This window comes from Carassius auratus, chromosome 32, assembly GCF_003368295.1.
Source record: "Carassius auratus strain Wakin chromosome 32, ASM336829v1, whole genome shotgun sequence".
Taxonomy (NCBI): domain Eukaryota; kingdom Metazoa; phylum Chordata; class Actinopteri; order Cypriniformes; family Cyprinidae; genus Carassius; species Carassius auratus.
This window is the reverse complement of record NC_039274.1, coordinates 33,588,524-33,603,331: the sequence shown is the minus strand read 5'-3', so window position 1 is coordinate 33,603,331 and position 14,808 is coordinate 33,588,524. Positions and strand designations below refer to the sequence as shown.

The 14,808-nt window shown below is 35.9% G+C and overlaps 1 protein-coding gene across 2 annotated transcripts in view; it reads right to left on the bottom strand.

Annotated features, from left to right (window-relative positions):
* The window catches only part of LOC113052260 (dedicator of cytokinesis protein 11), a 65,853-nt gene that overhangs the window by 42,697 nt on the left and 8,348 nt on the right, over positions 1 to 14,808 (bottom strand). For both annotated transcript variants that reach the window (XM_026216676.1, XM_026216675.1), the window contains exons 7-26: positions 13,588 to 13,722; positions 13,017 to 13,191; positions 11,466 to 11,545; positions 10,675 to 10,758; positions 10,428 to 10,568; positions 8,792 to 9,028; positions 5,993 to 6,115; positions 5,606 to 5,688; positions 5,299 to 5,421; positions 4,865 to 4,941; positions 4,007 to 4,191; positions 3,209 to 3,274; positions 3,006 to 3,098; positions 2,248 to 2,371; positions 1,587 to 1,708; positions 1,357 to 1,440; positions 1,172 to 1,261; positions 740 to 861; positions 486 to 555; positions 209 to 328 (exon numbers count right to left, since the gene is read on the bottom strand). In XM_026216676.1, the coding sequence (XP_026072461.1) occupies positions 209 to 328; positions 486 to 555; positions 740 to 861; positions 1,172 to 1,261; positions 1,357 to 1,440; positions 1,587 to 1,708; positions 2,248 to 2,371; positions 3,006 to 3,098; positions 3,209 to 3,274; positions 4,007 to 4,191; positions 4,865 to 4,941; positions 5,299 to 5,421; positions 5,606 to 5,688; positions 5,993 to 6,115; positions 8,792 to 9,028; positions 10,428 to 10,568; positions 10,675 to 10,758; positions 11,466 to 11,545; positions 13,017 to 13,191; positions 13,588 to 13,722 (2,334 nt within the window). The remainder of the gene's footprint in view (positions 1 to 208; positions 329 to 485; positions 556 to 739; positions 862 to 1,171; positions 1,262 to 1,356; positions 1,441 to 1,586; positions 1,709 to 2,247; positions 2,372 to 3,005; positions 3,099 to 3,208; positions 3,275 to 4,006; positions 4,192 to 4,864; positions 4,942 to 5,298; positions 5,422 to 5,605; positions 5,689 to 5,992; positions 6,116 to 8,791; positions 9,029 to 10,427; positions 10,569 to 10,674; positions 10,759 to 11,465; positions 11,546 to 13,016; positions 13,192 to 13,587; positions 13,723 to 14,808) is intronic.

The following is a 14,808-nucleotide window of genomic DNA, read 5'->3' as shown; positions in this document are numbered from 1 at the left end:
GACTACATGATTCTGAAATGTTATATGTAAATATTTGGGTTTCAATGGCCATATCATGATCTGTTTTTTGGAACAACCCACTGATTCCTCATAACTTACTTGGATAATAAACCGCAGTTCTGAAGTGACTCAAAAGGCTAGAAAAGAAACCCAACAGTGCCATCTGCTGTGCAAAGAGAGTAGCTCATACTCTGAACAGCTCGGTCACCTTGAGGAGTTTGTTGCAGGTGTTGGAGTCTGCCGTTTGTTTGAGGATGACCGTCACTGCTGTAGCCAGAACTTCATGTGTCGAGTTTTCCGAAGTTGCATTGTTGATCCGAAACACATACTGCAAAATATAACATTAGGTCAAAATAAAATAAAACACTGATTTTGACATTTAAAAATGTAAATTAAAATAAACTAAATCAGAAGAGTACAAATGGTCGAGTATGATCAGATAAACAAATTTATAGAAAAGATAACAGGGAGCTATGATGTTGTACCTTCAGAAAAGAGCGCAAGTAGTTCTCCAGCTCGGCCTCATGACACTGAGACACCATGTGAATGATTACCCTGGGACAAACAGAGGCATCTGATGACATAGCAATCCTATACACTTAAAAAAACCATTAAATAAGGAAAAATATTGCCCTAAACAACAAATGCATTCATAGGCTGCTCTGCATACAAAACAGAAATACAAGAAAGCTACAGAAGCTGGTGTCTTTCTGAGAAGACAAATGAAGTGGTTAATCACCGTGTGGAGTTGACAGCAATGTCTAGACCCTCCTTGCTCGGCATCGTGAGGATTTCAAAGAGCTGAACGAACACCGTTGGCAGAAACTTGATGATGACCGGCGTCTCGACTGCATGCAGGCACTTGGAAATGAGAAGAATTCATGTTACACTGAAGACTGGAGTAATGGCTGCTGGAAATTCATATTTGCCATCAGAGGAATAAAGAGCATTTTAAAATAGATTCAAATAGAAACAGTTAATACTGGGTAATTCACAATATTACTGTTTACCTCTACTGTTGATCACACATATGCAACCAGAGTAGGCAGACAAAAAATTTTAACAGTAGTGTACAATATGTGCTCCAAAAAAAGTTAAAAAGCACAAAACATTGAGTGGTTTTATACATAAATTGTTGAACTTAAATTAACTGAGGACATCCAATTCTCACCTTTAGGTATTTGATGAGTTCAGCGGGATTGCCCTGAGATGTTGACCTCATCAGCTGGCAATACTGGAAGAAATTGTGGAGGTGCAAATCCTGGATGGACGAGAGTTACTAGATTTAATGCTTTTATTTTACAGAACACTTCATTACTTTCAGTTCAGTACCATCCTTAGATCAGATCAACATACCTGAGTGTAAATTGTTGATGCTACATACGCTCGGACTTTAAATAATGGTTTGGCATTCTCCACCCATCTGATGTCTGGGGAAGACTGCAAAAAAAAAAAAAAACACACACAAAATGACTGAATGAATCAGTGTATTGATCAATTCAAGTAGCCAAACCATCAATGAACAAATGAACCAACCAACAATCAATGCATTTTTAGAGTTAGTGTTGCTGAAAGGAAGATCGTACCTTTTTTGAGTCTTGGCTTTTGTCATACATGTAACCAGCTGGTAGATTGGCAGACACAGGGAGCTGTAGTTCGGAGGAGTGTATTCTGCCATCCTTCAATAAAGGAGTCCAGGAATAACCCACTGTAGAGAGTGAGAGTTAAAGGTATATTCCTCACACACACACACACACACCACCACTCGACTGTAATCCATTCGTAATGTTTTCAAAAAGAAGTCTCATGTACATTTTGGCATTTATAAAAAATATTAAAATTAAAATTAAATTAAAAACTTAAAATAACTGTTTTATATTTAAACAAAGCTGAATTTTCTGTCTTTAGTGGCACGTGATGCTTAAAAAATTATTTATGCTATAATATGCTGATTTGCTGCTCAAGAAACATTTCTCATTATTCTCAATGCTGAAAACAGTTGAGCCGCTCATTATTTTTATGGAAACCGTGACAATATTTAAAAGGTTCTTGGATGAATAGACAGTTCAAAAGAACATCATTCGTTGGAAATAGAAATCCTCTGTAACATTATGAACGTCTTTACTATCACTTTTGATCAATTTAATGTGTCCTTGATGAAAAGATTATTCATTTTTTAAATCTTGATGAGTGTAAACTTCGGAACGGATGTGTAAACAATACACAAGCAGACAGGCACACACTCACCCAGTGTTTCCACTCCGTCCCGTTTCTTGGTGGTAGTTTTGTTGCCGGCCTCACAGCTTATGTGGTAAAAAGTAAACAGAAGGTGATGCTTCTCATGGACGTGAACTGGAAGCTCGATTTTAATCTGTGACAGAGATGAAAATACTTCAACATTAAGGAATCTTGATTTACTCTAATAAAGAATGGTTTGTGTTTTTTATAAGCCTGATTGTGACTCATAAATACAGTGCATGAAAATATAAACATGTTATTGTGATTTTTTTGCTAAAACTACTCCTTTAACCAGCTTCTCCAGCTAATGACATCATTCTGTTTGTTCCAGCAAATTATGCAATACTGTAACAGCTTGTGGCTATGTCTGTGTGTACGGTCTATGTTGATGTCTTGTGACTCATTCATCTACTGAACAACAATCTGTCTTTAATATCTTGGGCCTGAGGACTGCGGTGAAGCTTATCAGGATGCGTCTACAGACAGATTCAGCTCTTCATTTCCTTGACTCGGGAAAGCTTGTGCTTTGTGCTGTTCATAGCTCGGTCTGCTCAAATGTTAGTAATGTAAATGTCATAGTTTTAGGTCTCAGAAGGATGTGTTTATATTTTAAGAGTAATGATGGTTTAACAATAACATTAATGGTTTTTACTCAAAAACGTCCAATATGATGTGATGTCACGTGCCTGATGGATTTATACAGATAATTAAAGATGTGCTATTATATTGTGAAAGAATAACATTACATGATAACATATGGATCTCACCTCGTCATAAAACTCTGGACTCTGGTTATGATGCAAAACTGCAGCAAAAGCACTAGTGGTGAAAACTGGACCCCCTGGCTTGCCATAGATGCACTAAAAGCAAACAGTGGTTAGTCAGTTACACATAACACTGCACTAACTATAAAATATTAAAGAATTGAGGGAATAAAACTGATACCACACAAAAACTATTAAACCGTCACCTTCAATGGGGCGGCTCCTTCATCATCAGAATCCTTGAACTGAACACAAACTGCAATGTTTCGAGCCTGGGAGAAAAACACTGTATCAGACCACTTCATATATGTGACCCTGACAGTCACAAGGGTCAATTTTTCAAAATTGAGATTTTTACATCATATGAACGCTGAATAAATAAGCTTTCCATTGATGCCTGGTTCGTTAGGGTAGGGCTATATTTGACCGAGAAAATCTGGAATCTGAGAGTGCAAAAAAAATCTAAAGATTTACAAAATCAACTTTAAGTTTGTCCAAATGGAGATCTTAGCAATGCATATTACTAATAAAAATTATGTTTCCATATCTTTACAGCAGGAAATAGGACACCAATAATAGGTCACCAATTACTTAGTGATAAAAAAAGCAAATTGCTATTTTGCTAATGAATGAAACTGAATAAAAAAGGCAATAAACAGATGTCATTAGTATCATTGGGAACTAGATCTGTATAAATGTTTGGTAGCATCTCTAACATACAAGAAAAGAAGTTAGAGAGTAATAGGGCAAACAGTTGAATGCAGTTTGAGCTTTCCAGCAGTGGAGGAGGATGCAATTAACCCTGAAGTCTGTTTAATTAGAGATATGATGTTTTGTGAATTGATTATGAATAGAATCCCTGGGGCTTTTCACAGAGCCTCATGTTTGAAAACACGTAGGCAGACATTGTTACTGCTTGAAGGAGCTTGTTGTTGCACCTCCACCCACAGCTTCCCACTTCCACTAATTACAGAATGTGCTTTGTGAAGTGAGAGGAACCTCACCTTGGCAAACGTCTTCTGATTGTCGTATTTGAGCTGCTGAGGATAGACATAGAGATGGTTCTTGTAGATGGTGAATGGATGATTGTATCTGGCCTCTTCTGGGACAAACTCCTCCACTTCCACGGACACCCTCTCACACTGCTCCTCAAACGGCTTCACGGGAATATAAGAGGATGTGACCGAGTCTGTGAAGATAAAACTTATACATTAAATACCATTCTTTATTATGTTAACCCTCATGATGTGTTCTGTTCATTCTGAAATGGAGAGGATTACATTTTTTCCAAAAAATGTTAGTTGATGTCATCGCATTGGACTAAAACCTTCTGACTGTGTACTTTTTTTTCCCACCTTGTTAGCATAATGACAGATTTAGAAAGCAATTTTTCATAGGACAGTCATTTTTTAAACAGGGACACAAGATTAGGTAAAGGATTTTTAGGGTTAAATCATGAAAACAAAATGTTTCCACAGTGTACAAACTGGCAACCCATTCCTTTTTTAAAAGTAATAAAGACACAAAAAGTCACTCAAAGAGAAAACTAAAAAAAATTAAAATAAGAAAAATTTAATTAACCTAGCTATTTTTAAACATATCAAAAAGACTATTCCTAATGAACACTGTATCAATTAAAATCACATATCAATGAAAATCTGTTAAACAGATATCCAATCAACTAAAAGGTACTTTTTGTTACTATTATGCAAAAGCATAAAATTATGAATTGCATCATATGCTAAATTGTGCCTTTAAATAAATTGTTACTGAAAATTAAAAAATTCGCCGCCTTCTAGTGTTAGTAGGCGTTATCTAATATTAAAAGCCAAATTAAATTAAAAAAAGACAAACTAACTTACTTGACAAGTCTGGAGGCACACACTCAACAGTGATGTTAATTTGTCCAGGGATTATCTGCAGTTTATTCTTCTCTGGTCTACAAGAAAATAAAAGTCTCTTCAAAACATTCATAATGCATAATATAATAAAGTGACAAACAAGGAAATACATTCATGGTGGATGACAGGGATTTTGCCAAGTGCAACATGTCATTCACATCAACAATTTAGTGATAGGCAAAGGAATAGGGTTCATCTTAAACCCTTGTACACCATTATTATAATTTCCCTCTGATTCAGGGCTAGTGTCTAGGTCAGGGATCAGATCAGGACTGTTGTTACAGACATGCTGACCCAGGACAATTTCCTACATGTCAAATTCACAGTGACAATTTAGGGATACCTGGCATCAAAAGACGGTGTATTACGTCTGGTACACACACTTTGCCACTCACTTTTTGAGATCTGTCAGCAGTTTGATGAGGTCTTCAGTGGAGATCTTGCTACTGTCTTGGCGGTAGAGTGGAGAGAACTTCCCCGCAATGTCTAAACTGCCCTGGGAATCTTTGAACACCTGTCTGAAGACACAACAACAGCACCAGAAATGGACTTTAAAACACTTACATATTACCTAAATATTTACTATAATGATTTCTGAAGAGTACTGACTGTGACATTCAAGTTTGAATATTTCTACTTAATGTAGAAGTTAGACCATTTAAGCTTTACTTGTCCATTAACGAGCGAGTTTCTGTGTCTTACTTGGCAGCCCAAGCGAAGGGCATCCGGTATTGCCCCAGCCGTTGACACGTCTGCTTGGCAGTCTTCAGGACTTTCGGTACTGTCTGAGAAACGGACACATAGAAAGGCATGGAAATATTCCACAGAGCATCCTGGAAGCATTTCAATCTGAATCATCAAAAGACAATTCAGGTCAAAAACTGTATAAATACAACATATTTTTATTCTGTCTTTATACAATACTTTTATTTTCCACATCAGACTGACATTTAAAATGTTAAAATGTATCCTAGAGAGTTCAGACAGCTTGCTGATGTAATGCAACGCTCTTTTTTTAGTACAAAGACGTCATGCCAAAGAACGGTTTACAGTTCTGTCGAAGCATGTGTGTGTTATTGAGCACCAGACCTTGCTGATGTCAGAGGTCTTGATGTAGGGCTCCGTGCAATGGGTGATGCCATTCTGTAAGACCTTTTCCACCCGGGCCAGCAGGAAGATGTCTGTGTGGGGGTTGGTAACGGAGAAAATACCCTGGACAACACAAAGGACACACTGTGGTTATACGAATACATAGAAGTAATAAAGAAAATTAAATAGTCTGACAGATCACTAAAGATTATCATGAGAAAGTGTGTTGTTGACTATGGAAATTCAGTGTAATTAATTCAAGTCATTACTAAGATGCCTCCTTTTAACCTCTGCAGACTTCTTCTATGCACGTAATCATTTCATAATCAAAATAAACATATGCATGCAACTAATCGCCAAGAAATTGTTCTTGTCATTGTACTCTAGTGTGTCTTTCTCTCTCTGACACATCCAGTCATCTCTTCTTCATGTCAGCTACCCTGCGTGATGTTAGTTCCAGTAAAGCCACGTCACGTCTCCCAGAGGCCTGAAACTGTCATGACACAGGCTTTGATTTAGTGCATAGCTTTAGTGCTATGAAACAGTGCGGTGTTAAAACTTGGCCGTTTCTGCCCTGGCCACACGCCTTGTGCAGAAGAGCAAGCTCGAACACATGAAAACACACACTCATAAGTAAGCCTAGAGAAGATTAGTTAGATATAACAATCCGTGATTTATAACTGGAAAAGTTCAATACCAGAGATAAAATGGTGCATTTATTTAGCAGAGCTCTCCGTATCATCCTGCATTAAAAGGCATCAGGCCTGCAAAAGGTGACAGATGTAGATAATAAAACAAAAATGTGTCTTCAGTTGTGTACACTGAACTAATGAGGCATGAAAGTTCACATGCACATGATTGTACATTTAACTGCAATTGCAAAATGTACACGCGCTTTCAACAGAAGGAAGAACTAAAATGACAAGTGAAAATGACGCAAGTCAGCCACACAATAACTAGCTATATTCAGCCACCTGCAGCCCTGAAAACTGCATGGATGTGCAAAATTCTGAAAACACATTAACTTCCCTATCGGAAAAAAAGCAGAATCATCCTTCTTATTCTGCAGTGCTGGACAATGCTTTCCAGTCAATTGAAGAAATCTTTAGCAAAGTGCAGATTTTAAAAGTTAGAACAGAACCTAAACTAAAGAAAAATAAGCTCTATCTTGATTTTTTAATGGTGCTTGCTAATGCTTTGCAAAATGCAATATCCACAGAGTTTATAGGCCATGTTTTCTCCCTTTTCCCCAAACCGCGACAAACGCCAGTTCCCTTTTTTTGCTGAATGCGAAATATCCACTCAACCAATCACAGGGCACCATTCCACACACTCTAGACAGTAATGATGATGCTTTGAATACATTTTCCTCATCTACTTTGTACTTTGTGAACAACAAACAAGGGCATGTGATTGTCATGCACATCTCATCAGTAAAGTCGAATTTGTGATTAATAGTATCTGTAAATCTTACAGATGGAAATTATTCAGATGCATTTAATACACAGACAAGCTACGCTATATTGCGTTCATTAAATGAATCACATTCGATTATGAACGCAATATTGCATAGCTTGTCAGTCTTAGTGTTTTATTAATGCCATATGTTTTTATTAATACAACACAGCACTAGTCAACTAAATGAATGTAACATGGCAAAGATGAATGCACTTTTAGAAGTTGAATGTAAAGAATATTTCTGTGATATAATGTGATGTTGTTCAAGTTCTTGTTCATAATGAGATTTTATTTTATTGCTGTAAATAATTTATAGCATTAAAAAGATGACCCATTGAATTCATTTTGGGAGTGATGAGTGATGGATGTATTTTAGTCCAGTGCCTGTGTATAAGATTAGTATTGACCAAGATCAGAGGCTGTCATATGTCGATCAACCTACTATGTAGTGTATTTTCAACAGTTTCAATATGAAAATAATATTTCATATTGATTCAATGGATTTATTGAATTTTGGGTAAAAAAAAAAAAAGGAAATTCTTAAATAAATCTTTGAAAATCAAAATCTGGATTTGAATTTTTTATGTTATTATAACATAAAGATGCTATGTGAAAGTTTTCATCTAGCCACTTTCTTGGCTATATATATATATATATATATATATACACACACACACACACACATACACACATGTGTGTGAAAATAAAAAATAAGAAACAAACAAATATATATATATATATATTGTATTTTATATAAAGTAGAAAAAAATGTATAAATTAAAATAACTAAAACTAAATTTTAAATTAAAATAAATATTGATCTGAAATATAAATCCAAACTATAATAATATCCCAGTGATACTAATAAATAACTAACACTGCAGCCATGTCTCTGTGATACACTGGTCACCATATAATTATATTATTATAATATAATATAATAATATATAATATTCCAAATAACTCATATTTCACTTCTCCATTTCAAATTTATTTATTTTTTATTTTAGTTTTAGTTAACTATAATAGCCCTTCTTGGGTATGGATTCTTCTGATTTGAGTCTATAAGCAACCACCCAGCATCACATCACAACATATTAAAAACACTTGGATCATAAGCAACCACATAGAAATGCCCCAACAACCACTTTCTAATATAATGTAGGTGAGTTTTTATAGGCAATTTTTATTATATTTTAGTATATTCTGTAAAAAGTCTTTATATAATTTAATTACTACTGTATTGGGAGTACAGAATTTTCTTGCAGCAAAGGATTTTTCAGAATATTTGTCTAGAAAGCTGGTCCTAAAGTGTTACCATTTCATGATGATGACGTTTACCTGAGTGGGGAAGCGTATAAGAGACTCTGCGACCCTCTGGAGAACCGGCAGACCGTGACCGTTTACCCTGACTGCTTCATTTCCATCTCCTCCTTCTGGTTCTTTTGGCGTCCCAGAGGAGCCTTCTTGAAGCATTTCCCTCACACAGGGTGGATTGAGGTCAACATGAAAGTCTGCAGAGATCTTACAGCCTTTGGACAGATCAAACAGCGCTAAGCTGATGAAGAATGGCTCTACCTGAGGAGAAAGCACAGAGTGTGGAATGAATGAAGCTGATGAGTCTTGACATCTTTACTCTGGTAACTTCGATTCAACAAAACAATCTGTCTGAGCAGTAGTATGTGCTGTGAGGATCATAAAGTTTGTTTGATATAGATTATATCATTTAATGACAGCAAATCAGATTCAAGCAAAAGATTACACTTCTAGTGTTTCTGCAACCACATCTCTGTGTGTAATTTCACTCCATTTGCATCAGTCGTGTCTCTTTTAATCATTTAACAAAGTGTGGGAAAGTCAAGATGCATCTAAGGGAGCTGAAGCTTTCCAAACCCTGCTGATGAGCGCCAGGATTCCTTCCCTGGAGCCTTTGAGAGTGCTTCGCTGAGCATGATCATATTCATTAATGTGTTCTGGATGATCCTCTGTGCTCACGCCAAAAATCTCTCATTAAAAAAACAAAGCTCCATGTTATCCAACTATGCTGACCCATAACTTTGGTTCCCTGACAGTCAAAGCTAGACAATAATTAAGACATTTATTATTTAACCTGGGACACAAAGAGAATTTATTGTTTTCATGTGATTCGTAGCTTAAGAAAGACGTAATTCAAAAATACATTTATATTTTATTACATAGACCTATCCTCTGTACTGTACAGGACATTAGGATTAGGAAAATAAAGGCAAGACTACACTATACATTTACAAATACTTTTTTAGGCTTTGGATGATATTTTCCTTTAACACTGATAATTTAAAAGGTAAAAGATTTAAATCTTTTGTAAAATGTAGCATTTCTACATTTTTCTTTATATTTTTTACATTTTAATTTAATATATAATATACATTTAAATTAGCAGTGCATGTATCTGAATGTTTTTACATGTATAACATGTCACTAAAACTTGTTATACTTAAGATACATAATAATAATAAAAAATAATACAATTATAATACAATACAATAACTTTTATTATTATTTCTTTTTTTTAAATAAAGAGTTTTACTAAAATGAAAAAAAAAAAAATGTAATTGATCTTTTAAAATAAAATGCCTGTAATTCTTATTTTCTATAATTGTGACATCAAACATTTAAAAAACAAGAACAGAAAGTTGTCATTGCCAAAGCCCAAAACTACAGGCTACAGTACCAGGACATTCACAAAAACTACTTGCATCTACAAAGAAAAATACAAATGGTGGAGTCCCATTAGGATAACTCAGCCCAAGGGTGTAATTATTTTTTTGCTTAGAAAATAATAGGGATATACTGCACTGGCTAATATTGTTCATGAAAGTCTAAACATTCTCACGTATCAAAGATCAACAGTAGCACTTGCAGCATCACAAAACACGATCAACAAAAATGTGACACTGACAATAAAGATGAAACGCATGGCTTAAGGTTTACTCACATTGGTTAGGATGCCATCATCCTTCTCACTGACACATCCTTGCAGGCTAAAGGTCAGGTCGTGACAGCTAACCATGATTCTTCGGCCAAATCGCTCTTCAAATGGCTTCACGTCAGGCTCGATGCCTGAGAAATCTAATCTCTGAAGAGGAAGGGAGAGATACAGATGATTCATATTCCTCATTGCTTCGCATAGTTAAAGAAAGACTGTCTTTCTAATAGCTGTACATTGGACATAATGGACTAACCTGTGTCTCAGGATCCAGGGTGAAGATCTTCTGTCGACCTTCATTCCTGCTCATTTTATTCAGCTGGTCGGTTTCTCTCCCATACTGGAGATAAGAGGACAAAAACAGTCTGTATTTGTAAAAACAGTTGTATTTGTAAAAACAACCCAAATTCACCAAAACGTGCTAAGCCACTCAAAAATTGCAATCTGCTAAAAATATACTCATCCTCAGGCCATCCAAGATGTATACGAGTTTATTTCGTCATTGGATTTGGAGAAATTTAGCATCGCATTACTCTTTGCAGTGAATGGGTGCCGTCAGAATGATAGTCCAAACAGATCAAAACTGCCTGAGCGTGAGTAATTTTTCAGCAAATTTTTGGGTGAACTATTCCTTTAATATACTTTATCCCACTATGCACTGAACCTTCTATTTCCAGCACAATGAATAAACCTAGAGTAAAATCAACTGCAAGTTTTAGCTTTTTTTGATTGGCCTGTCATAATTTTAGACATTTAAGCACAAAAGTGGACTAAAAATGCTAAATAATATTTATTATTTTGTGTCGCCACTCACTGAATTAAATGATGTAACATAATGAGACCATGCAACAACAATGAAGCATACTTCTGTTTTAAATGCATATTATTGCATACTATTACATATTTCTGAGTTAAAAACGGTCATCAGTATATACTGCACAGTATGCAGAAGACAATATCCCAGTAATCTGTCCTCAGCCACTTAAACTGCACAAAGAAGTAATCAAACCACTACAGTTAGCATTGTAATTATTTTGTGTCAAGTACCTTCATTAGCTCTGGATGAAGACTCCGGCCAAAGCTCTCAGCAATGTTCTCTGGTCTCCCCTGGCTACTGCTGTCGTCATCTGTTTGTTAATCAAAAGGCTATTGAAAATGCATGCATCACAGACAAAGCGTTGTATCATTATGTAGTGTGTGAATATTGGCTTATCTTAGACACCAAGCAGAACAATTAAAACGCTCTTCAGTCATAAATGCCTTGTACTTTTATAAAGTAAAATACAGAATCTCATATTTGCTGATCAATGTGTTTGATATATTTAAAAAGCCAAAAGATTTTGTGAACTGCTCCACTGGAACAGAAGAAGCACCATTATCTGTAATGTGTGTATGTGTTAAATGGTGTCACATCGGGGACAGTAGGTGGAGCTTTCTGGGAAATCAGCTCCTCTCATTTATTCATGCAGACACAAGAGAAGGTGGGCTGCTAGAAGATTTCTCTTCACATTGTGAGGTGGAATGATTTAAAGAAACACGTCACCTTCCATAAATAGGTTACACACTGATCTGGTTTTATCTTATTAGACAGATTTAAATAACTATTATCTAACACTGGATATAAAATATCTGCCTCTCTCCTCCCGCTAAAATGTAATAATGCTATCATAATCTGTTCAACTGACATTCAATTCACTGCATTTATGTTTTAAATTAATAACTTATTTTAATGACAATTGCCTACTTTTAATTTAGGCTAAATATCTATTTTCAGTGCTGATTCTGAACAAGAAAAAAATATTTTAGACTATTTTATACACCATTCAAGGACAGTGCCATTCAAGGCTTCCCAAGTAGGGACATGCAAAGAGGGTTATCACACAAAGTCTGTTTAGGTCTGTTAAACATAGACCAATGGAAACCAGAGTAGTTATGGTTATGTTTAATTCTTATCCTAACAGATATGGTTATGTTTCATTCTAATTCTACAGCCCACATGCCAAAGAGCAGACATTTTTATTATAAAACAAAAACAATTTCAACAGAGATCTGAAATCTGCCTTAGTCATTCCAAAATTTGAGAAGTTAAAAGATTGAAAGCATGTAATTGAAAACGGTTTAATTTCCTCATGACCAGCACATGGAAGGTCTTAAAAACAAATGCAACTATTGGTCAAAGTTTATACCATAGAAGCACAGGGAGTTGTTTATCAGCGTCTTTACTGAACAGGCCAAAAGTAGCATTCTCTTCAAACTGCTCGGTGTGAATACAGCCTCCCTAACATTTTCAGTCATCTATCAACACAAGAATATTTACTGAAGGACCGAAAGACTGTCTCCTATAAGAGTGTAATACAGAGAGTAAATAAAGTTCAAGAGGTTCTAAAAAGGCCCTAAAAGAAAACAAATAAATGTATTATATTTGGAAGTAGCAGAATGGGAACTATGCATCTTTTTTCAGGAAGCAGCACATACCAGAGTTTCCCCACGTTGCCAAAATGCTTGTCATTTGGTTATGTGAGGGGATCGTTTGTTCCCAGATGAAGAAGACACAGGGAGAACAGCCAATTAAAACGTGTGTGTGGGTGTGTTGTTTACCCAGAGAACCTTCGGAAGGTTCTGCTCCGTTCCTCCTGTCATCCATCGCGCTCAGTAAAGCCTGTTTCAGCGTGTTCACCCACTCCTCCATCTCAGCCTCGCTGTCCGCCACCAGATAGTGACTGTAACGGTCCTCCATCTTCAGCTCAAAGCTGTTGCGCTTCATCTTAGGAACCTGCCAGAAATGTGCCGTGTCAGTGTGTGGAGGAATTGAATGCTGGGACTTTAAGAAGTGTTTGTGGTTATAATAATAATTGGTGTTCAGCAAGGAAGATTCCTCTGGTTGTGTTACCGAGCCTGAGGGCTGCTAAGTGCTGTTATTAAACCTCCTGAAAAACGTATCCAATCAAGTTCAGATATTTCCATGTCTAGATATTTCCAAGTTGTAATATAAAATATCAATCTGTAATTTAAAATGCTCATTTCTGGCAACAAAAAAGCTCTATAATTACATTACATCATTAAACCTTGTTAATCAGGGCCTGTAAACTATTGTACCCCTTGACCACATGTCAATCTTTGACTGCAAATCTGTAAAAATAAAAAATAAAAATAAAATATCTGTATTTACCGGAACTACATCTATACAAGAGTCCAGATAGATGGAGCCTTTTGATTCCTTGTAGTTTTTCTCATCTTTGTATGAATTCAGTATGTAGGAGCCATCAGGGAGCTGAGACAGGTAGAAATACCTCTTCTTGAACACCTGTGCAGAACAAAATAATGTGTGTGTAAAAATAGAGCCAGAAATGCCGTCATATGTTTATAGCCATTTTCATCTTTCACATTTGTATAGAAAATATTCAAACTAATCTGTTCAAAAATGTGGATTTGGTCTGATTTTTCTTATGCTCTCAATGCTGCATTTACCTGATCAAGAATACAGTACAAACTGTACTCTGTGTGAAATAATAACAAATCTAACTGTATTTTAAAATTTTAAATTACACGGTTCTGTGGAATACTTGATTCTGATTGGTCAGTTGCAACATTCCGAGGTATGTTACATTTGCATTTATGCATTTAGCAGATAGTTTTATCCAAAGCAACTTACAGTGCATTTAGGCTATACATTTTTTGATCACTATGTTATATAGCATGTTTAGTGTTATCACTCGATAACAACTGGTAAAAGCTGATAACACAGGCTCATCCGGGTAACTGAAGTCTGCGCTGTACTCTTGCTAGGAACAGTTTCTTTGTGGGAGCTTTGCGTTTGTTTAGCTGATAAAATATTAAAACTCAATTCAGTATTATCTGTACAATTATTTAATCATGTCATCCTAGTATCACGGCCTCGCTCTCGTTTCAAACAAACGCAGCTGCTGCAATTTTGCGACGGTTGTTTTGTACACTGTATTGGACTATAAGATAACTTACAAACTGGTACGATTTTAAAACATTTTCGTCTTAAGTCTTTTATTGCCTTAATCATTTTTTGTGGTGAAATGTTGTGTAATAAGTGGTTTGACTGCACCTTTTCTTTTAAATGCCCGTCTAGTTTGAATCTGATGCTTGCTCGCAACTGCTGTGCTCACGGAAGCTCTGCATTCAAATATTACAACTCAAATCAATATTTTGTGTCTAATTATTTACTTTTGTGGCAAGTAGCCGTGTAATAAATGGGATAATGTATATCCAGCCAGTTGTAATCACAGAATAACCCCTTCAGGGTCCTGATCACCCGGTCAGAGGTTATTCTGCGATAACAACTGGCTGGATGTACATTATCACTTACATGTTTTTCTGTGACGTGATTAGTAATACTACACAAATGGATTTTTTTGACCTC